Here is a 23,854-nt window from a genome sequence, read left to right on the forward strand (position 1 = left end):
ATTTAATCATTAGCACCTTTTCTAGGGGCCTCCCTTTGTCTGCAGATGGAATGGGAGGAGGAGACTGGCAGACCAACACCAGCATTTGCAGGAAAAAGGGACAAAAGGGCAAAGTGGAGTCCTCTCCACACCCTTCACATCAGTACAGGCCATCTTCCCCTCCTTGACCTCCTCCACCAGGACTGCCAGTGTAGCATCCAAGAGCCTACGTGCCCCCTCACTCAGTCCCTGAGCCATCCTGAAAAGTGCTACGCTGTAAATCAGCCCACTTCACAAGTTCATTGGAAGAAGGTGCATGTTGTCCACATAGACTACTCTAGGAAAATTGCGTCCAATCAGCTCTCGAGTGTTAAACTTACAACTATCTCTGTTTTAGGATTTCCAGGCAAGATCAAATTGGTAATCGGTAATTAGGAACAAAATTATGTGGTAAAACCAGACTTTAAAACGGGTTTTAAAAATGCAGTTTTTTGTTTTTATCTGTGTTTAATTGACTGCCACTCCTCTTCAAGAAATGCCTACCTTGAAGTTTTGTTCGTCTCTGCGACAAGATTTCCGTATCTCTCTTTTGCCTTGTTCACCTTCATTGCTTTCCATTTCTCTCCTGGTGTTTGACAAGGTGTTTACTAAAACCTGCTTTCACAGCCATATCTCCTTTCTCAGTGACTGTCTCCGTCTCCGACTTACCCCACGTGGATTTCAACTGAAATTTCACCCCTCATGTTTCGAACCCACCCAAGATTACAGGTATCTCTGGGACGTAAAACGTTTCTCGGACTGCTGTTCCCGTCGCATTCTGAAATCCACACTCAGTGCCATGCGCTGCCATATGAACACATTCGACCTCTCCCTCCAGCAGCACCACCGTACCCTTTTTCAAAGCTGCACGTGCCCCCGGTTTCATTATATTCTTTGTCTCATCCGACGCCTCAACAAGAAACTTTTTCTCTCTCAAGTGCTAAGAAATGCAATGTCCAACAACTCATCGACACCAACACCCATCTAGGACCCTCCACCCCTGCCTGTCCCTCCGTCCCCACCCCATCTTCCAATCCCAGCCCCAGCCGTGTATTCACTATACCCCCTGACCTTCCCCTCTCCGCTGAATGTTCAGTGCTAAACAAAGGACTTAGTTTCATACCCTTATGCCCTCATCTGAATTAATTTCGGGCTCGGCACGATGCTGAATTCTTCTGCCGTCTTCGTCTCCGGGCTCACTTCTTTGGGCAGGAGTCCTCTCCCCGTTCAATGGATCTTTTACCCATCTCCAAAATTCTCCCTCCACCTGGACCCCTCCCTCTGGATTCTTACCTTCTCTTGATCTTTTCATTGAGAACTGTCAGCGCGACATTAGTCGTCTCAATTTCTCTGCTCCTCTCACTCATTCTAATCTCTCTCTCTCTCTCTCTCTCTCCCTCTCTCTCTCTGAACTTACTGCACTCTGTTCTCTGAGGTCCAATCCTGGCATTGTCATCAAACCTGCTGACAAGGGTGGTGCTGTGGTTGTCTGGCGCACTGACCTCTACCTCGCGGAGGCTGAGCGTCAACTCTCAGACACTTCCTCCTACCTCTCCCTGGACCATGACCCCACCACTGAACATCAAGCCATTGTTTCCAGGACTGTCACTGACCTCATCTCCTCTGGGGATCTTCCTCCCACAGCTTCCAACCTCATAGTCACCCAACCTTGGACGGCCCGCTTCTACCACCTACCCAAAATCCACAAACAGAACTCTCCCGATAGACCGATCGTGTCAGCTTGCTCCTGCCCCACGGAACTCATTTTTCGTTATCTTGACTCCCTTCTCTCTCCCCATGTCCAGTCCCTTCCTACCTACATCCGTGATTCCTCTGACACCTTATGTCACATCAACAATTTCCAGTTCCCTGGCCCCAACCGCTTCCTCTTCACCATGGACGTCCAATCCCTCTACACCTCCATCCCACCAGGATGGACTGAGGGCCCTTAGCTTCTTCCTCGAACAGAGGCCCGAACAATCCCCATCCACCACTACTCTCCTCTGTCTGGCTGAACTTGTTCTCACACTGAACAATTTCTCCTTCAACTCCTCTCACTTCCTCCAAATAAAAGGTGTGGCTATGGGTACCCGCATGGGCCCCAGCTATGCCTGTCTCTTTATGGGGTATGTGGAACATTCCTTGTTCCAGTCCTACTCCGGCCCCCTTCCACAACTCTTTCTCCGGTACATCGATGATTACTTCGGTGCTGCTTCATGCTTTCGTCGGGACTTGGAAAAATTTATTAATTTTGCTTCCAATCTCCACCCCTCCATCATTTTCACGTGGTCCATCTCTGACACTTCCCTTCCCTTCCTTGACCTCTGTCTCAATCTCTGGTGATAGACTGTCCACCAATATCCATTACAAGCCTACCGACTCTCACAGCTACCTCGACTACAGCTCCTCACACCCTGCTTCCTGTAAGGACTCCATCCCATTCTCTCAGTTCTTTTGCCTCCATCGCATCTGTTCTGATGATGCTAACTTCAAAAACAGTTCCTCTGGCATATCCTCCTCCTTCCTTAACTGAGGTTTTCCACCCACGGTCATTGACAGGGCCCTCAACCGTGTCCGGCCCATCTCCTGCGCATCCGCCCTCACGCCTTCTCCTCCCTTCCAGAAACATGATAGGGTCCCCCTTGTCCTCACTTATCACCCCACCAGCCTCCACCTTCAAAGGATCATCCTCCGCCATTTCCGCCAACCAGCATGATGCCACCACCAAACACATCTTCCCTTCACACCCCCTGGCGGCATTCCGTAGGGATCATTCCCTCCGGGACACCCTGGTCCACTCCTCCATCACCCCCTACTCCTCAACCCCCAATTATGGCACCTCCCCATGCCCACGCAAAAGATGTAACACCTGCCCCTTCACTTCCTCTCTCCTCACTGTCCAAGTGCCCAAACACTCCTTTCAAGTGAAGCAGCATTTCACTTGCATTTCCCCCAACTTAGTCTACTGCATTCGTTGCTCCCAATGCGGTGGTCTCTACATTGGAGAGACCAAACGTAAACTGGGTGACCGCTTTGCAGAACACCTGCGGTCTGTCCTCAAGAATGACCCAAACCTCCCTGTCGCTTGCCATTTTAACACTCCACCCTGCTCTCTTGCCCACATGTCTGTCCTTGGCTTGCTGCATTGTTCCAGTGAAGCCCAACGCAAACTGGAGGAACAGCACCTCATCTTCCGACTAGGCACTTTACAGCCTTCCGGACTGAATATTGAATTCAACAACTTTAGGTCTTGAACTCCCTTCTCCATCGCCACCCCCTTTCTGTTTCTTCCCCCTTCCTTTTGTTTTTTTCCAATAATTTATATAGATTTTTCTTTTCCCACATATTTCCATTATTTTTAAATCTTTTATGCCCCCCCACCCCCTCTAGAGCTATACCTTGAATGCCCTACCATCCATTCTTAATTAGCACATTCGTTTAGATAATATCACCAACTTCAACACCTCTGTGTTCTATTGTTGGTGACATCTTTTGATTATCTGCTCCTATCACTGCTTGTTTGTCCCTACAACCACACCACCCCCCTCCACTTCTCTCCCCCCATCCAACCACACACACACACACACACACCTTAAACCAGCTTATATTTCACCCCTCACCTTGGATTCACCTAGTTCTGTTGAAGGGTCATGAGGACTCAAAACGTCAACTCTTCTTCTCCGCTGATGCTGCCAGACCTGCTGAGTTTTTCCAGGTAATTCTGTTTTTGTTTTAAAACGGGTGCGTCTTTTTAGCGCACAACTTGTACTTCCTGTTTTCATCCTTTCATCAAAATAACCTCTTCATATTTTAAAATTTAGATGATGGCAAATCCATTGTGACACACAGCACCAATTATGGATACGTAACATTGATTATACAGAAACGTATGGAAACTGGCTTTTATCATTATAACTTACCTTTGACGGACTTTTGCTAAAACAGTAAAACATTTTTTCTCGTGGCGAGAGGGAGCCCCCGTTTTTGTGGGGTGAAATATAAATGGAGTGATGCTGAGAGAGTAAGACCCTGCGTGGTGATCCTGTCCTTACAGATGGGAAGGGTGATAAAGACGGAGCTTCACTCTGTGCAAACAAACAAATTCTTCAAATTCATGCACGTAGATCAATCTGATACTGATGCAATATTTTTTTCTCATTCACTTTTTACATCAAAATATTCTGGTCTCTTTGGTTTGCATCATATAGTTTTGTTAACTGCTACAAAAGTAAAAATAGATCACAACGCTGTCATAAGCTGACAAACTGTACTTATGAAACAGAGCAACCTTTTAAAAAAAAAAAGTTGAACAAATTATAGTTTTCAGAAGATGTGACAAAGAATCGGCATCTCTTCTATTATTTAAATGGTAACAGCTACTAACATTGAAATATCACCTGTCTCCCAATAACATCACTATTGAATACTGTTTCAAATCTAAAATGTACAGTATTGAAAGAGTACCGTAACATCGTGGGGTTTACACTGCATAGTGGTTATAGGTACCTCAAAATTAATTTTAACTGTTGACAAACTCAAAAAAACACTTTGAACTCTACAATACAGCTTGCAGCAGTTAGTGTGCCCTACTGCACAAAACTAAACCCTGCAATTGTTCCCAGATAAATTTATCTTGGTTCACAGTCCCTTTTGAAGTAGGCAATTTATCTACCAAACTACAGTGGTCTCTGAACAAAATTGATTTATCTTCATGCAACTAGCTGTAAAATGGATGTTGAATATTCTCTTGCCCTTAAATAAATGACACTCTGCATATAATAAATTATAATCAATTTGACCGTAAAGCGTAGTTGTAAAATCAGTTCAAAATGTTCGATTTGCAGTACAATGTAAATGTACATTATTAAATGTACAAACATTAAAATGTTAGTCACACAAATCAGTAGTTTTAAGTTGAAGAGATAAAAATGAAGCTTTTAAAAGCATGACTACACCATTTTAAGCTAAGTGCACATTCAGGAGACTCAAGTAGTGATTGACATGCTCATCTTTTGATTCAGGAATATCTGGATTTGACTTCATGTTGATAGGCTGAAGGTTTCCTGAATAAACTAGCAGACTCAGGTATCCTCAGCTCATCCCTAAACTGGGGATGAGTCCACAGAAAAAACAATTCAATTTCAATACATCAAAACTACCCATTATCTGCCTTTCATGGATACTAAATTGTCAATCTAGTTCAGAAATGTTACGAGGACACCTGTATGAAATATAGGTATTGTTGGGGTATTCTTCTGCATTTGGAGTTTAGGCACTTTTTTGGGGACAGAATATAAGATTCTTTATTCTGTAATTCACTAACATAGACTTGACATGAACAATTGATGTTTCTGTTTCCCTCAACTTTTTGAGTGCACTCTTACATATCCTTTTGATAAGTAGAATTGAAATTCGTTTTTTTTTCTTTGTGTTAACATTCCAAATTGAGAATGAAGTTGTACGTGTTATTTTATAACATCATGAACCCACTAGTTACTTTGAGTGAATGATAAATGTTTCAGTGCTCTCTGGTGGTAGCAAATAGGAACTGCAGCCCTACAATTTAAACTTAAGAATAGCAGCAGTCAAATCAACAAGATAACGTTTTTTTAAAAAAATGTTTACACAGGAGAAATTCTGAAGGATCTTATTACTGTTCTTGATCTACTGCCAACACAGAGGAGCACATTGGTTTAATATTTGCATAGAAAAGAATTGCCAGAGGGTAACGAGCGATGATAACCTTCCAAAACAAATTGCACAGGGATTTGGTTAGCATGCAGCACTAACAGACTAACATCCTTCACAGAATTAAAATCTTTACAGTGCAGAAGGAGGCCATTTGGCCCATCAAGCCTGCACAGGTTCTTTGAAAGAGCATTCTATCAAGTCCCACTTCCCTGCCTTTATACCCGTAACTGTCTGTGCACATTCTTTCTTTTCACATAGCAATCCAATTCCCTTTTGAATACCTCGATCGAATCTGCCTCCACCACCCCCTCAGGAAGTTTGTTCCAGACTCCAACCACCCTCTGGGTGAAAAACTTTTTCCTTACATCACTGTTAATCCTCTTGGCATTTTTTTTGAATCTGTGCCCACTAGTTCTTGATGCTCCCTTGTGTGCAGACAGTTTATCACAATTTACAATCAAGACCCCTCAGGATCTTGAATACTTCTACCAAATCTCCTCTCAGCCGCCTTTTCTTCAAGAAAAACAGTCCCACCCCTCCAATCTACCCTCAAAGCTACAGTTCTTCACCCCTGGAACAATTCTTGTAAATCTCCTCTATACTCTATAATGCCTTCACATCCTTCCTCAAGTATGGCACCCAGAACTGGGTGCAGTACACCAGATGCGGTCTAACTAGTGTCTTATACAAGTTCAACATGACCACCTTACCTATGTACTAAATGCCCCTATTAATAAAGCCTAAGATACTATATGCTTTATGAACTGGGGTCTCAATATGCCCTGCCAACTTCAATGACTTAAGTACATATACACCGAGGTCCCTCTGTTCCTGCAACTCCTTTGGAGTTCCTCCCTTTATTTTATACTGTCTCACCATATTCTTCCTGCCAAAATGAATCACCTCACACTTCTCTGCATTGAACTTAATCTGCCACTTCTCTGCCCAATCCACCTTCATCACAGTTGACAACATTTCCAATCTTCGTCTCATCTGCAAATTTTTAAAATCATGCCCTGAACACCAGGTCATTAAAATATATATATAATCAGGAAGAGCAAGGGCCCCAACACTGACCCTTGGAACTCCATTAAAAACCTTCTCCAATCTGAAAAACAGCCATTTATCACTACTGATATAAAAACAAAAAACTGTGGTTGCTGGAAATCCAAAGCAAAAACAAATACCTGGAAAAACGCAGCAGGTCTGGCAGCATCGGCGGCAAAAAGCAAAGTTGACGTGTCGAGTCCTCATGACCTTTCAATAGAACTAACTTAGTTCTGTTGAAGGGTCATGAGGACTTGAAACGTCAACTTTGCTCTTCTCCGCTGATGCTGCCAGACCTGCTGAGTTTTTCCAGGTATTTCTGTTTTTATTTATCGCAACTGTTTCTTGTCGCTCAGTTAATTTCTTATCCAAGTGTCTACTTTCCCTTTTATTACATGGGCTAGAATTTTGCTCAAGTCTTGTGTGGCACTGTATCAAATGCCTTTTTGCAAATCCAAATGCACTACATCGACAGTGTTGCCCTTATCAACCTTCTCTGTTACCTCATCAAAAAACTCCAAGTTAGACTTTCCCTTAATGAATTCATGCTGGCTTTCCTTAATTATCCTGCACTTGTCTAAGTGACCGTTGATTTTGTCCTGAACTATAGTTTCCAGAAGTTACCCTACCACTGAAACCAAACTGACTGGTCTGTGGTTGCCAGCTTTATTCTTGCACACCTTTTTGAACATTTGCAATTCTCCAGTCCTCTGGCACCACCCCTGTGTCTAAGGAAGATTGGAAGATTATCACAAGTGCTTCTGCAATTTCCACATTCACTTCCCTCAGTATCCTTGCATCTCATCTGGTCCTGGTATTTTATCAATTTTAAGTAAAGATAGCCTTTCTAACACCTTCTCAGTTGTAAATTCTTCTGGTGCATCAGTTACTCCCCCTCTCATCTCATCTTCTTCCTTTGTAAAGACAAATGCAAAGTACTCATTTGATACTTCTGTTATTTCTTCTGCCTCCATGTGCAAGTCCCTTTTTTTTATCCCTAATCTTCCCTATTCTTTCTTTTACCACCCTTTTATTTCTATTCTTATAGAAAGCCTTGGGATTCCTTTTTATGTTAGCATAAAAAGAGACTGACAGCTCTCCTTGCTTTTCTTATTAGCTTTTTCACTTCCGCTCTGGTCCTTCTATATTCAGCCTGATTTTCCATTGTATTTTCTACCTGACATCTGTCATATGTGCACTTTCTCTTTCGTCATCCAGGGTGCTCTGGATTTATATGTCCTACCTTTCCCCTTCAAGGGAATATACCTTGACGTTGCCTGCGATACTTTTTCTTTGAAGATAGCTTATTGTTCAGTCGTCATCTTTTCTGCCAACATTTGATTCCAACTTGCTTGACTCAGATGTATTCTCATCCCATCAAATTTGGCTTTCCCCCAGTTAATTACCCCTGTTTAGATTGTTCCTTGTCCTTTTTCCATGGCCAACCTAAACCTGATGATACAATTGTCATGGTCCCCTAAATGCTCTCCGACTGATATTTGATCCACTTGGGCCAACTCGTTGCCCAGAACCAGGTCTAACAGTGCCTGATCTCTCGTTGGACTGGAAACACACTGCTGTAGAAAATTATCTTGAACACAATGTAGGAACTTTTGCTCCTTTGGTCCCTTTGCACTATTCCTATCCCAGTCTATATTTGGAGAATTGAAGTCCCCCATTATAATTCTTGCACCTCCCCATAATTTCTTTACAAATACAAATTTTCTACATCCCTTCCACTAGTCGATGGTCTATATACTACACCGATCAATGTTATGGCACCTTTTTTCATTCGTTACTTCTAGCCAGAGAGTCCGTCCTTGACCCCACTGGAACATCCCCTCTCCAGTACTGTAATGCCATCTTTAATCAATACTGCCACACCTCAAGCAGCCAACGCCCCCCTCCCAAACTTTCTTCCTTTCCTGTCTCTCCTAAATACCTAGTACCCAGGAATATTTAACACCCAGTCATGTCCTTCTTTGAGCCAGGTCTCTGTTATAGCAATAATATTATTCCATTTGTCAACCTGTGCCTGCGGGTCACCAATCTTATTAATCTCACTCTGTACATGCACATTAGCCCTGATTTAGGCACTTTTACTTTCCCCCTTACTCGGACCCTATCTAATGACTTACTATTGCCTATTCTAATTCTATCAAAGTCTCCAAATATTCTATTTACCTTGATACTACTCTCTAATATATCCTCCTTATCAGTTAATACTTCTCTACTTCCCTCTGCCAGTGTTTCTCCTCTCCACTCTGAATTTCTCTTCTGGTTCCCACTCCCCCTGCCAATCTAGTTTAAACCCTCCCCAAAAGCACCTCCCCATGAGGACATTAGTCCCTGTTACGGTGTAGCCTGTTCTTGTGCAGGTCTCACCTGCCCAGAACCAGTCCCAATGCCTCCGAAGTCTAAAGTCCTCCCTTCTACAACATTTCCCCAGCCACGTGTTGAACTACTCAATCTTTTATTATTATGCTCACTAGCATATGGCACTGGGGGTAATCCTGAGATTACTGCTCTTGAGGTCCTGATTTTTAATTCTCTTCCTAACTCACTAAAATCTGCTCTCAGGACTTCATCCCTTTTCCTACTTATGTCATTGGTCCCAATGTGGACCACTACCTCTGGCTGTTCACCCTCTCCCAAAAGAATGTCTTGCAGCCGCTGAGACATTCTTGACACTGCCACCAGGGAAGCAACATACCATCCTGGAGTTACATCTATGGCTGCAGAAGCTACTTTGTGATGCTTATGCTTACATAAAGTCAAGCTACTTCGGATATTTGGATGCTTCCCACAACCTTATACCTGTCTCAACCAAAATGACCATGCGTTACTATAATGTGTGCGCAACTTGCTGTAACCAAAGACTGCATAACTGTATATTTGTAAAATAAAATATTGTAACACTATCATGATGTAAGAAATGTGGAAGCTAATTTGCGCACAGTAAGATCCATGAAACACCAATGTGACAGTGCCCAGAAAATCTATTTTTGTGATGCTGATGGAGTGATAAATATTGGCCATTACATCAAGGATAACACCTTGCTGTACTTTAAAATAGTGCCATGGGATATTTTACATCCAACTGAGATAGCAGATTGACCCTTGGTTTAACATCTCATCTAAAAGGCAGCACCTCTAACGGTGCAGGACTCCCTCAGTACTTTACTGGAGAGTGAGCCTTGATTTTTGAGCTCAAGTCTTGGAGTGCAACTGGAACCCATAGCCTTCTGATTCTGAGCTGAGTGCTGCCATAGTTATTTGATCTAGAATAAAAATTAAAATGTTTTCATTGCAATTTGGCTTGCTTCAGTACCACGTGAAATGAAAACTCTTAGTCATACAACCTCCATCTTACCCCATTCTCTGTGTTTGATGAGGAGTATTTCAGTGCAAATGCTTTCACTCTTCTGATGTAGATATTGTTGTAGAATTGAATGAGATCACCTCTCTCTTCCTCTTCTATATCACTATTGGCTCCAGCTAGTCGGGTTGGAGTAGGTGGTGCGCTGCTAGGTTGGGGTACTGGAAGTGTACTATTAGACCTCATGTTTGGACTGGAGTCTCTGCTGGCTGCATAAAACAAAATAATTTACAACAAAAATAACTGAAGAAATGTAACTTGAAAAAGATGCTGGTTTCATGGCAATGCTGTTGGGGTAGCAGGGTGGGGGAGAGATGCTATGTTGGGGAGGGGGGGTAGTTTGGAGGTGGAGGAAACAGTGTCCCTTATTAAACTACTGCATTGTGCCCATTGGTATCTGGCACAAGATCCTGTCTTAACATTTGGATTCAAAAGTGAGCAATTTAAATGTTTAAAAATGCACAGGAAAATATGAGGAAGAAATGAACAAGTGAGTGGGAAGGGTGATAAATTTCAACCAACATGGTTAGAAAAAACACGATCTGCTCAATTTTCCGCACTACAGCTGCATGTAAACAAAATGTGGCAAAAACCTGAAGTACTCTAAACTTGTACCAGACACAAAGGATGAAATGAACCAGCTGCAACTGGGGCCAGTGCCTGCAATTACCTTGTTAATCAAGGTCCTTGGCAGCTATATTAGTTATGCCTTTAAACAAAGCAGTGTAAGCTAATTCTTGAAATTAATTTCACAATTAACTTTATATGATTACAAATGCACGTGTTGAATTCCACCCACAGTTCTTTATAAATAGGTTAATTAAAATAAATGTATCCCAGGTGACACAAAATGGAATAGGATAATGCAGTAGCCCAGTGCAGCAGAGCAGTAATATACAACCTCAATGCCATACATAGCCTAGGTTCTCTCTGTGTATCAAGCTGCAACAAAAGCAGAATGATATTTTTTAAATTGGCAAATTTATATAAACCTTGCTTTAAGGTAAGTTTTAAGTAATTTTATCTGAAACCATACATATAGCTACAAGGTGCCACAATGTATTAAAAAAAATTGTAATTTAACTGAAATATCTGAATAGGAAAAGAAAACATGTTTGAAATCTTACTCCTATCTCTATTTGTCTCAGTTGGCGAACCCTGGCGACCACTACTGTCACTGCTGCCTGATGTTCGTCTTCTCCGAGCTTTTAACAGCACACTTCTGTAAATCTACAGGGACAAATACAACATCAGACACAGTGCCCCTTAAAGAGAACTGGCAAAAACAGAATATTAAATATAACAACTTAAATCACAATTAAAAACAGTGAGCAGGTTTATTAAATTTTGGAATGCAGTAATGTAAAACAAAGCTAATGAATGCTTTTCATGAATCAAAATATTGACCCAATGGAAAAGGGTGGGGCCCAGTGATATGAAAGGTAATTTCATTCAAATATTGAGTATCATATGCAATGGTCAATAATGCACCTTTATTTTTCATTTGTAATTCCCCATAAGTCTAATGCTTCAATACTGCTCATATATCTGGTGTTTTTTCTAACACTTCTCACCTATACAATGTCAAAATGTTTTTTGCCCAATATCTGATTTTTCTCCTATGTCTGGTGTGCAACCCGCTCTTTGTTCCAACATTTCGCATCTTCCTCTTTTTAATCAATATTGGCATGATCAGCACCCCTTGAAACTTTACTGCTCCATTTAAGCTGCAATTACTCCAGTCTTTAACACAAAAAATGCAGAGAAGAGGATAAAGTCAAGTCTCATGGCACTGTCTCCTCTCCTAGTTCATTCATTTTCATTTCCAAAGAAATGGGGAACTCTCCATCTGTCATTCCACCCTACAATAATCTATAAGCTTTTAAAAAGAAAGCTTGCAGCCTTCAATTCATTAGTTCCTGATTTTATAATTTGGTCCTGATTAATGTTCTATCCTACTCTTTTCAACCTTGTTTATGTCTTGTAAATATAGGCATTAAAAGTTTTTGTGGCTAACTATGGGAGTTGAGAAGGTGAGTTTGTTTAAGATCTAGTCAACTATGCCTTTTTAACCAATATACCTTTGTAAAAATATAAAGGTGCTACATAGCTATCTTGCAGATGCCACGTAAACCATGTATTTGAACTAACATGTAATATGCAGGATTCAGTCTAACACCAACCATCTTAGTGACATGCGCTGGAACCGTATAACACATCCTGTTGGAGTCCTTCTGCTACTTTGGGCCTGCCTGGATTGTAACACTTACTGAATAGGCACTGGAGGTGGGACAAGCAGTAAGATTAGGATAGGCAGTGGGTTCTTGCAATATGTAGCTCCTGACACCTCAAAGCAAATCTCTTTGTAGCAAAAAATGTCTTTTGAGTAGAAGGTGACTTGCTCCTCGCCAGAAGGGAACAGCTCTTAATTGGCTGCTGTTTCACAGATGTGAGTGGTACTCACTGAAATGGCAATTTTCTTTTGGAAATTTCAATGCTAGTTAGCTAAAAGGACTATCACAGCTGAGCCTAATCCTGTTCTCAACAACATTCATATTTCCTACAGGGACCAAATGATAGGGATCAAGATTTGGAATCCCACATTATTTTCTCTTTCATAGTCTGAGGATACTGAGCCATTTAACTTGATACAGGCCAGTGATCTAATTTGCTTGGCTGTTTGTTACACCACACAGTGCATTTACGCATTGAATCATCATCACAACCATTGACTATGTTGATGTTTAATCATAATCTCTAACTATCTTGGGCTGGAACTCGAATTCTCTGTTTTTCTGAGAGAACAGTCCCACTGTTGGTGGGGTTTTCTGTGAGGAGCGGTCAGAAAGCCTGGATTTTCATGAGAGAGAAGAAATCGAATCTATTCTGGACCATTTTTACATAGTCGCTGCTGGCACTTGGAGCATCATTGAGTTGTAACTATTAAACTACTCAGCTGAGACGATGCGTGATACAAGATTCAATAAAAGGGTGTCACTATAATAAAAAGAACATGCAGCAAATAAGTTGCCAATAATTCTAGATGATGGAGAAAACAATGAGTGACAACTCATGCTCTACACCTCTTTTTATTCTTACACTCCTACACAGTTACTTATTGACTCCTGCAGAAAACACTAATAAACATCACCATAAAAAACCGTGTACATCCCGAAAATGCATTATTTTACACACAAACGCTTACATTTGTTTTAATGCTTTTTTAAAAACCTTAAGGAGCTATGAATGAATTAACTTAAAAATTTTAAAAAACTTATTCTTTCAAGTTATTTAGCAATGTTATTAAACAAGTGAATATACACCATGCCAGCTATACAGTGTAACACTATATTTGCATTTTGTAATGAAATAGACAAGGTTATTTTTAAAGTCAATGATAGATACTGCCTACAAACTTATTCTTCACCTAGTTTGAGCTTCAGCAAATCTGTTTGTTAGATCTAAAACACATGAACTAACATGGAAAGAATGTAAATGTACTGCCAGTGATTTTTCAAATATTATTTTCCCAGGTGTCAGTCTTTTGTGCCTGTTAGAAGAAATAAAAGAGCCAAAATAAACTATTTCCAGAAATGTGAAACCTTTAAAGCACCATGTGAACTAAAACAATTGCCCCAGAGGATCAAATTCGTGATGTATAAAGTATCACATAAAGCTCACTGTCCTTTAAAAACATACAAAATAAATCTGTGTTAAAATGTTTGTGTAAGATTTTTAAACATGGCAAGAACATAATTAAAATTTTAGTGCAACTCCCTGATTTGTAACTGTAAAACCAGCTTCTTTTACCAAAAATGACTTGAGGGAAATGTGGTTGATAAGTCAGTGGAATTCCTCATCTGTTAAAATTAATGTCTCTTCTATACTTGAATGGCAAATTTATAGTGCAATTGGTAAATCATTAATTCCAATCAGATTTTGAAGTTTAAAAAGTCCATGGATTTGCCCAAGGCAGCAAAGCAAGAGATCTAAATCAGGTTCATTAAAAATACCCAATTCAAATCTCATGCTGATTACAGCTGAAAATCATAAGTTAATACAAGCATCATGTTGAGATTTTAAAAGAGTAAGATCCACATCCTTTATTTTTGTTTCCCATCTTTTGTTATTTTTTCCCTTTTGGAGCTTACCAATTAGGCTGGTAATTCAATATATCCCAGCAGCCCACTGCATGTACACTGGGGTATCACATTCAGATTGGGGCACGGTGACCTGAACTGATCAGTGCTTTAGAGTGCAATTTAGTAACAGCAAAAGGAGATCTCTTACTGAACAGTGGCTACTCTGAAATTATCCAGAAATGGGAAATATAATGAATTGGAGAGTTACTCTGTCACTTGCCAAGAAATGTCTTTGTCAGCAAGAAGAGTCATTCAGTGCCTGGACTACATGCAATTCTAATAAGTAACTGAATCAGGGGAGGCCAGAGTTCAGTGGGTGGGTGGGGGTGCACTGAACTCAAGTATTTAGGGAACACAATTTATGAATGTTTGAATATTCAATTTATCAGATATAAAGATTATCCAAAAGTGCAAAATAAACTGGGGTAAGTTGCAAGGGTGCACTGGCAACATTTTTCAGCTCATTAAAGAGGGAGGAAAAAATCAGGAATAGATGACAACTAATTTGAATATATTAAGAAATCTGACATAATGGTGCCAGTTCCTTTAGCTTTATGTTAAAGTGGGAAAATGTTGATGATATTAAAAGGAAAGCAATTCAAGAACTATTGGTCAAAGCAAAAGCAATGAATCCAAATTGATGTAGCTTCATGATTGGCAGATTGTGCCTTTCAAATCTGCTGCAATTATCTTCAAAATGTAACCGAGTTACATAAAGGTTATGCTGGCCATGGTCATGTGGTATGAGAGTATAGTGGTTCTGGTACTGGACTAGCCACCCTCCTTTAAGATGCTCCTTAAAACCTGCCTCTTTGGCCAAGCTTTTGGTCACCTGTCCCAATATCTCATTATGTGGCTCAGTGTCAGATTTTGTATGATAATACTCCCGTTAAATGCTTTGAGACATTTTACTATATTAATGGTGTTATGTAAATACAGGTAGTTGTTGTGTTGTGAGTTGTAATCCCACAAAGGCATGTTATGAGATAGAATTAGATAAATTTGACCATTTGTGGGTTAGCACCAGAAAAACAAGTGACCATAAAAACAAAACTGATTTACTAATCCTGGATAAGGATCTGATAAGCTACTATAGACTAATCTATATGTGACTGTGGACACTGTTAACTTTGCATGTCCTCTGTCCTCTGAAGTGCCCAAGGGGGCTACTCAATTGTAAATGTGGTCTTGCCAATATCACCCAAATCCTGAAAATAAATAATTTCAATAAACTTGCTAATCAAAGATTTATGGCTATATTACAGTTATGTGGATTTCAAAACAAAACTCTAAATTGAATGACTAGGCCACCAACAGTCATTGTCCAACTTTACATATTAAGAATGGCCATTCGGTCAAATACCAGAGAACTGCTATTCCCTGTGAAACCAAAACCCGACATGACTTCATGAGAGGAGTAAATAGAGAAAAGTCAGAGATAAAATTGAAGGGAAAGTTAAATAAAACAACATCTTAATAAAGCAGCATTTTGGTGCATTATTCACTGTATCCCAGAGTGATTTGACATGATTACAGACATGTATGTATTTTTCTAAAGGGCCTGATAGGATATTTGTCGATGAAGGTAAGACACTTTGGACATGAAACTGGGCTTAATAGTGCCAGTTTTTTTTGGGCACTGAGTTTCCTGAGGGTTCCAAAATGGCCTCTGCTGCATGTGCGCACACTTATGACAGCGTGTGCTGGACACCACCATGGTACACGGGTTTAAACATGTAAACATCCAAACATACTGCATAACAGTTATTGACTAACTAACTTATTTCTTGCAGGAGAAGGTGGCACATAACTGTAGGCAACAGGGTTTGAACTACAGGAGGTAAAGCAAGCTTACATGCTTTAACATCCAAGGAGGAGATAGTGCTGTCATCGTGGAAACAAGTAACACTAAGGCTGTGGCCACTGGTGGTGCTGGAGGGATCAATGATGAGAGTATTTGCATAGCTAATGCTCCTCTCTCCCCGCTTCTCCCTGATCCCATAATGGTATCTTACCTTCTCCTCCTCCCCTCACCACAATCCAACCTTGTCCCTTTTTCATTCGATACCCAAGAACTGGAACTTTCTCACTCAGAGGGAGAAGACGTGAACATAAAAAGATACCTTTATCGATCTTACAAGCACCAGCTCAGGAGATCATCATTGTGTGTATATTAGAGGCCAAAGTAGAGTAGATATCTACATCTGGTGAGGATGCTGAGTACAAGTGTGCAGGAACCAGTATAGGGGAAAAGGATATTACAAATGCTTGCTCACCAGAGGGTGAGGCCACACACTTGTTGCGCTGCAAAGTAGTCAGGTGAAGACTTCAATGGGTCCAACTACAGAAGAAGGCTGATGGATGTCCTTAAATCAAACATCTGGTGCATTGGAAAGCTTGCCAGAACATTTATGCATGATGTCAAGAAGGAGGAGTCCAGCACCAATTTGGTATTGGGTTTTCAGAACATGAAACCCTTCCTTTCTCACATGGAATGGATGGTCAGCTTCATCAGTGCTTCAGGGAAACCCACTAGGATGCAGCATCTGCTGGTCGATGTCACAATGTGGTACTGGAAGCTAAACTGCTGCCATTGTGGCTCTGAATACCACTGTTCAAAGGGGCTTCCAGGAAATCGCTGCAGTCTTTCAAACTGTTCTTCAATAGATCAATGGAACTGCTGAGGCACCACTCCAGGAGAGTGGCAGTGGCTTCATGGAACATGAATCTGCTGTTCCCTCTCACATGACATTCTCTCTCAGGATGTGATGGTCAGCAATGAAGAAAATATAAGAAGTATGAGATTGTTGGTGAATGGGGAGTGGTGGTTGAGATTACTGGTTTTGCTCATGGATTATTTGATCACATAGAGCCTGGGCAGAAAGGGGCTGTCTCTTCCTCCCTTCCTCTTCACCACTTCCTGTTGCAATTCCTCCTCCTCAGCTTCCACCTGAAAGGTGGTGGTAAGAGCTATCCCCTGATAATGCCAAGATTGTGCAACATCAGCATATTATTAAAAATCTTGATACCAACTCAGTAAGTCAGCAGAGCTCCTCCAGAGCAGTCCTGGCAATGGAAGGGTGGTTTGAGGACTCCAATGGTCTGCTCTATAATGTTGTTCTCAGTGCAGGCCTACTTTCAGTTCATGAAAATGGCCAAGTTCACATGAGGTGTTTGCAAGGAGCTGTGTGTACTGTCGATGACAAGGGAAGTCTGCAATCCATGTAAATTTTCATGCTCACAATACTTGCTTATCTCTGGCAAGAGTGAATGAGACAAAGTGCATAGACAGCCTCTGTGACTTCCCTTCAATAGCAGTGTACTGCAAATTGAAATGTTGCTTGTATCGCCATCAGCAATCTGGAGGAGCTAGGTGCATAAAGGTTAAGAGCCATGGTCAACTTAATAACCACAAGCGAAATTGTTTTTGAGCCTGCAATTGGGCTGCAGCAGTTGGCAAATTTCAGTCAATAACCTTTTTAGTGAAATGAAGATGTCTTATACATTAGCCCTCCGAGACTCAGTTAAGAGAATTGCTCCTTAGGACCCTCAGCGGATATAGCTGTCTGCTGAGAGCCCTCTTCCTCCTCCGTCTTCAAGCAGCTTGTCCTGCTGTGCATGGCCTCTCTTCATTTTCCCATCATGTTTGATTCTCAGATGAAGCCCAAACAGGCCACCCATGTCTGGAAGCAACTTCAGCACGGTATTTAAATAACCAAAGAATTACTTTAACAACAGCCGGACCACTCCTGGTAGACTATTCAAACTTTAGTCAAGGATCAGAAAGCTGGAAAAGCACGTACAACTGCACTATCAGCCGGAGAAAATAATACAGCAACAACCTGCAAGTAGTTCATGATCCCTCTAAATAGCACTGGTGATGGAACCTTCATTCCATTTAATGTCATGTTCAGCTGTGCAGTTGACTTGCGTCATGATCTGCCTGCTCTGCATCCTGTTGGTGCTCATTAGGTCTGGCATGCAAACCGCTTTTGCAAGCTGGGGTCCTGTGCACTTCCTATGTACACATATGTCCTGTGTACATATATCTCCAAGCCCATTTTCAAGCATTAGGTGACCATGTAGCATCTACAAATTTGGGCAATGCATGGCCCAATTTAGCTCCCATGAGATACTAGATTTTATAAATTGTGCTGGCTACAAAAGCGTAAACAATCATAGTTAGAATACTAGGTGCAACTTTCAGCTTTGGAAGAGGCAATAATGAATCGACTGTGGGTTATATACCCTACTCTATATTTAATCCATTGACTTTAACAGAAAGGTAAAGCAGGCAGGGTGTATCACGGACGGCTGATCCGTAATCGCCATATCATGCTCTTTCAAAAATTGAACGTTCTAGCTGTTGTCCAAGTAACTTATTTCCAAGGAGATGGCACAGAAGAGAATAACTAAGATGATATCAGAAATTAAAGGCTTTAATTATGAAGACACGCTGGAGAAACTGGACTTATTCATGAATGTTGGTTATTTACATCACTTGTTCTGAAGTGTCCAAAATTATATGAAGTTCTTACTACTTCCAGCGATTGGTGCATCAGTAAAGGGTATGGGGGAGAAATTCATTTGTATTGCATTGATTTTAGGGATTGTCGATGCCCTGGGGGAAGGAGGGGTGGGGTGCGGCCGCAGATGGTACTGCAGGTCACAGCAATGATATCAATGAGGAAATCTGCACAGGTTGCATAATTGGGTTCAGGCAGTGCTGGCAACCACTGTATCAAATAATTTCTCCCCCATTAAATTTAAGCTCATCACCTAAAGAGCAAAGAGAAGGGAAACAATGGTGGAAGCAGAATCCATGATAACTTCTGAAAGGGAAGTGCACAATATTTGAGAAAGGAAACTTTAAAACACTTTAGATAAGGATAGAAGGATGGGATTTAGTGGATAGCTTTCGGAGAGCCAGTAAAGTCACAATGGGCTTAACAGCCTTCAATTCTATGACAATTTCTAGAAGTTTGGGCGAGCCAGGCAGAGAGGCTAACTGATGTGGGAATTCTCCTTAGCCTGTAGAGGCAGATTGAGCAACAAATTAACTTGGGTGCTTTCGACACCTTGACATGAGATCAGATAAGCTGCATGCTGTTGAAGTACTGCATGACTTGAGAGTGATTGCTTAATAAAATTAATTAAACATCTAAGATGAGAGTTAAGTATCATGGATAAACTAATAGTGCGCATCAGATATTTTACCCTCCTCACATCTAACCAAATATACAGCAATGAAATGTTGCTATACACTTATAACCAGCTTAGAAAGTGATTTTATTTTCAGATATAAATTCTAATGGATCATACAATGAGAACCAATTCCAAGGAAAGCACCCATTTCTGTAATTTTCTTGAAACTGATTTTCCATTTGGTGTTGCATTTCCTGTTATCTGCATTTCTGGCTGAGAAGTGATACTTTTGAGCCATGTTGCTAACGTTTCTCACGATTAGATATATGTGAAAGCCAACAGTAACCAAGACAACACAATGAGACAAAGTTTTGAACGCTGATATCTACCTCAAATTGGTCACATAATATTTTACATGGTCTCTCCCTTAAAGATCCCATCATCTGGAATTACAAGGAACTGAAAAAGGAATATCTTTTCATCTGTTTTGTGCTAAAATTGCTGGCGTGATATTCTTTCATTGTGTACAGTCGATGTAGGATTACAGCCACACCAGGCATAAAGTAATCTTGCTAAATTGTTATGACCAAAACTCAAGAACTGGAAATAGCAGAAATGAATTGGAAACCATCATTTTTACCCCCGTGAATCCTGAATACAGAAGAGCTGCAGCTAATGAGAATATTTGATTGTAAAGAAATTTACTGAGAAACAAACTCTTTCTGTATACGTTTCAATGGGAAAACAGGTGGTTTCCACTTGCAACCCAGACAGAGGTTTCTGCCTCATTAGCATGATTCATAGCTTGCCCTGTAACCGATCCATTACTGAACAAGTAGATACAAGTACTTTACTGTACTTCACATATGAAGTACATCCAACACAATTCATTGAATAGACTGTATTCAACCTCCTGCTATTACCATGCAATAAATCCAATCCTAAAGCATCCTTTTTGACACTTAATACAAACATATCCCTAGAAATGTTACTGACTTCTGTGCAGCTACAATGTTTTGGCAATTAGGATCAACTTTTAACAGTATTTTCTTAAGAGTAATGTTAAAGTAAAGGGAATATTTTGCTTGCCACAATTATGTTTCCATTGAAAGGCTGCCATTGCACTGGGTACCTCAATTTCTGAAATTATCATTTCTATGCCAGTCAACTAATTGCAGTCAGGAAACAGAAACCTGGAAATTACAACTTGTAGCTGCATGAATGCTTAATATATTGATATCAAATTCCACTGTCCACTATTTTAAGAGATGTATTAAAATGGTTAATTAAGTTAATGGCTCCATTAAAATATGTTGATATGAATTTCCACAGAGTCATTTCCAGGCTAAACCCTCCCAATTCAGATCGAGCAGCAATTCCCCTGTTTGTGCACAGAAAACTTAGCATAAGATTTGCTCACTATACTGTATTCTTACAAGTTGTTTTTAATGCTTTTACATTACTTTTGTAAGAACAAGGCAGAATATATAATATGGTCAAATTGGTTTAAACTATGTGCTTGCAAATCCTATATTTTCTCTTTGATGACACGAATAACATTGGAGGACATTGTACCATAAGGATAGGCAGATACAGATTATTAAATAAATAAACTACTTGGATAATTGTCCAGCAATCTGTTCAAAGATTGAAGGGTCATAAAACACTGTACAGAGTTTGAATGCGGCTGGAAGCCAGAAAATGCAAGACAATGGTATAAAAAGAGATATGGTGTTTCACTCAGCAGGAGCTTGACTACCTTCAAGAACAGATTGTGCTTGGGCTCGGATAAGCCTGGCTTACAATGTTCCCCTAAAAATCCTGTAAACGTAAGTTTTACACATGCAGCTCGCTGTACAGTTTTGTATGACGTTTTAAGACGAATGTTTTGAAACAAAAATTAGTAATCAGACACATTACTGTCTCCACCTTTACAAACCTGTTAAAATGATAAGGAAAGCGATTATTCAACAACTTACAATTCTTCTTCCATCTGTCCAGGTCAGTCATAACTCAGTGACCTAATTCTGAAGGTGTGAACTGAACATGTTCCAGAAAAGCGATGGTTTTTTATCAGCACAATGTAGCTGTGAACAATAACTAGTTGTGAAATAGAATTTACTAGTGACTTAAATAGCATCACAGCTGCATTGTTTCCATACATTTTTGAGCTGTGTCTAGTCTTTGACAGTAGGTGGGAAGAAAATAATTATCAGCAATCTCAGTCAACAGGAATAAATGTTTGGAATAAGAGTCATTTTACTTTCTGCACTATTCTGAACTGGTTGTCCTAGGATGAGAGGCTGAGTAAATTGGGCTTCCATTCTCTGGAGTTTAGAAGAATCAGAGGTGATCTCATTGAATCCTACAAAATTCTGACGGGGCTTGATAGGGTACACGCTTGTTTCTGCTGGTTGGGAAGTCTAAAGCGGGTGCACAGTCTCAAGATAAGGGGCCAATCATTTAGGACTGAGATGAAGAGAAATTACTTCACTCAAAGGTTGTGAATCTTTGGAATTCTCTGCTTCAGGAGGATTGTGGGTGCTCCATCGTTCAATTCATTTAAGGCTGAGATACATAGTGTGCATTTTCAATCTGCCTACTAAAGATGAGGAGAACGACAGGGTGGAATGTGGTACATTCCAGTATCTGGAATACAGCAGCGAAGGTTCTTTGTTTAACTGCTGAATCTTGCCATTATTTACCTAGATACTCGGCTGGTGAAAGCATAGTCTGAATTGTAGGAACCTGGGGCAGAATTTTCTCTTCGGAGTGTGGGGCCGGGCAGGTGAAGGGCCCAAGCGGCCTTCACGTTTTTCATGAAACCTCAACCACGAGCGGGATGAGGTTTCATGAAGGGTTTATTAAATTAATAAATAATTTTTTCACGTTTCATAAACATGTCCCAGCTCATGTGATATTGTCACATGAGGGGACATGTGTAAATAATTTTTAACTTTATTCATTAAAAATTCTCAGTACGTTCTGAATCTTCCTGAGGCAGCTCCTCCCCCTGCCCGCACAGGTAGTGCTGAGCACTACCGGCGCACATCACGCTGGGCGGCCCAAAGTAAAATGGCGGCACACTGCCAATTGTGGGCGGCGATCAGCTCTGCGCCCACTCCCAACCGGCCCGCCCGACAGGGAGAAAATTCTCCCCCTGAAATCTATTTATGGGAACGATTGGTGACACTGAACTTCAGTGGCGGAATATTTCGCATGAAACTCAAAAATGTAACAGACGGTCAATCCACAACACAATTAGATATCTACAATCCCTAACTGGAGAAATGATCGCCTCTTTGGAATTCTGTAGGTAAAGGACATGTTTCCCTATATTGAACACCTTTTCAGTTCCATAGGCTAATTCCCACATTGAAGAAGCCTATACTGTTAAAAAGGATTTTCTTAAACAATTATTCCCAGAGTATCAACAATTGGATATTGAGTGATCCTCATCAGGAATAGTTTTGTGGTTGCTAATGATGTAATTACGTTGTTTAAGGGAATTTACACTGCAGCAACTGCTCCGAAACAGTGTGCAATACACTAAGTTCCATACCTGAATTTCAAAAACACTCCCATTGCACCAATGTCTTTACTGGGAGCATTAATCTATAAAATCTACCATTACATCCATTTTTCAAAAGTCTTCCATTCCATCACAGTATTTACAACCTACAGACCCAGATAACTTGAGAGTTTTATAAAGCTAGCCCGTCTATGTAACATGTATTTATATGTATTATATGCAATTTTATTTTAATACCTCACTTTAGAAACCAGTCCAAAAATGAAGTGTGCCACCATTACAGATTGAAGTTCTGGGTTGTTTTTGCCTCAAGAAAGAAAACCACTTCAGCATAATTAAACAATAACTACTAAGTGTAGAGTGTTTGTTTGAACTGTGTAGCAGGAGGTATGAGTAGGTGCATCAAAAGAGTTGCACAAGGACTCTGTATCAGCTAAAGATATTCCTCTGCATGCACTCACACTCACCCACATGCACACACACACACACACACAGCACATATGCATACAAACGCACACAGACACATACAGACACACATGAACATGCACACATATTTTAAAATTTTCATAATACTTATGAAACCTGAATGCAAATTTGTTCTCTTAATTTGTTCTATAAATGTTCCCACAGTTCTGGAGCAGCTCAGCGCTTGTTATAGACAGAAGATACTAGGCTAGTCTTCCTCTTAAATCTTACATGTTTCTGATTGTCACAAAGTTCACAGCTACTCTTAGTTTTGTAAAATCAGTTGTTTGTTCTATTGATCTTAAAGGGAACTTGAAACACCCGAGTTATAGTTCTGAATCATTCACAACTTCTGAAATAAAAAGTAACTTTAAAATCCCAGTTTCATACTAATTATAGCATGTTACACATTCAGGTATTTATTGGGACCTGTAA

General features: G+C 40.5%; 1 protein-coding gene across 4 annotated transcripts in view; it reads right to left on the reverse strand.

Moving 5' to 3' along the window:
• Nucleotides 1–23,854, reverse strand: part of rbl2 (retinoblastoma-like 2 (p130)) — a 304,767-nt gene that overhangs the window by 5,244 nt on the left and 275,669 nt on the right. For all 4 annotated transcript variants that reach the window (XM_041191571.1, XM_041191568.1, XM_041191572.1 and 1 more), the window contains 3 exons: nucleotides 11,263–11,365; nucleotides 10,130–10,344; nucleotides 3,939–4,103 (listed from right to left, as the gene is read on the reverse strand). In XM_041191571.1, the coding sequence (XP_041047505.1) occupies nucleotides 3,939–4,103; nucleotides 10,130–10,344; nucleotides 11,263–11,365 (483 nt within the window). The remainder of the gene's footprint in view (nucleotides 1–3,938; nucleotides 4,104–10,129; nucleotides 10,345–11,262; nucleotides 11,366–23,854) is intronic.

The sequence above is a fragment of the Carcharodon carcharias genome, chromosome 7 (genome assembly GCF_017639515.1).
Source record: "Carcharodon carcharias isolate sCarCar2 chromosome 7, sCarCar2.pri, whole genome shotgun sequence".
Lineage (NCBI taxonomy): Eukaryota > Metazoa > Chordata > Chondrichthyes > Lamniformes > Lamnidae > Carcharodon > Carcharodon carcharias.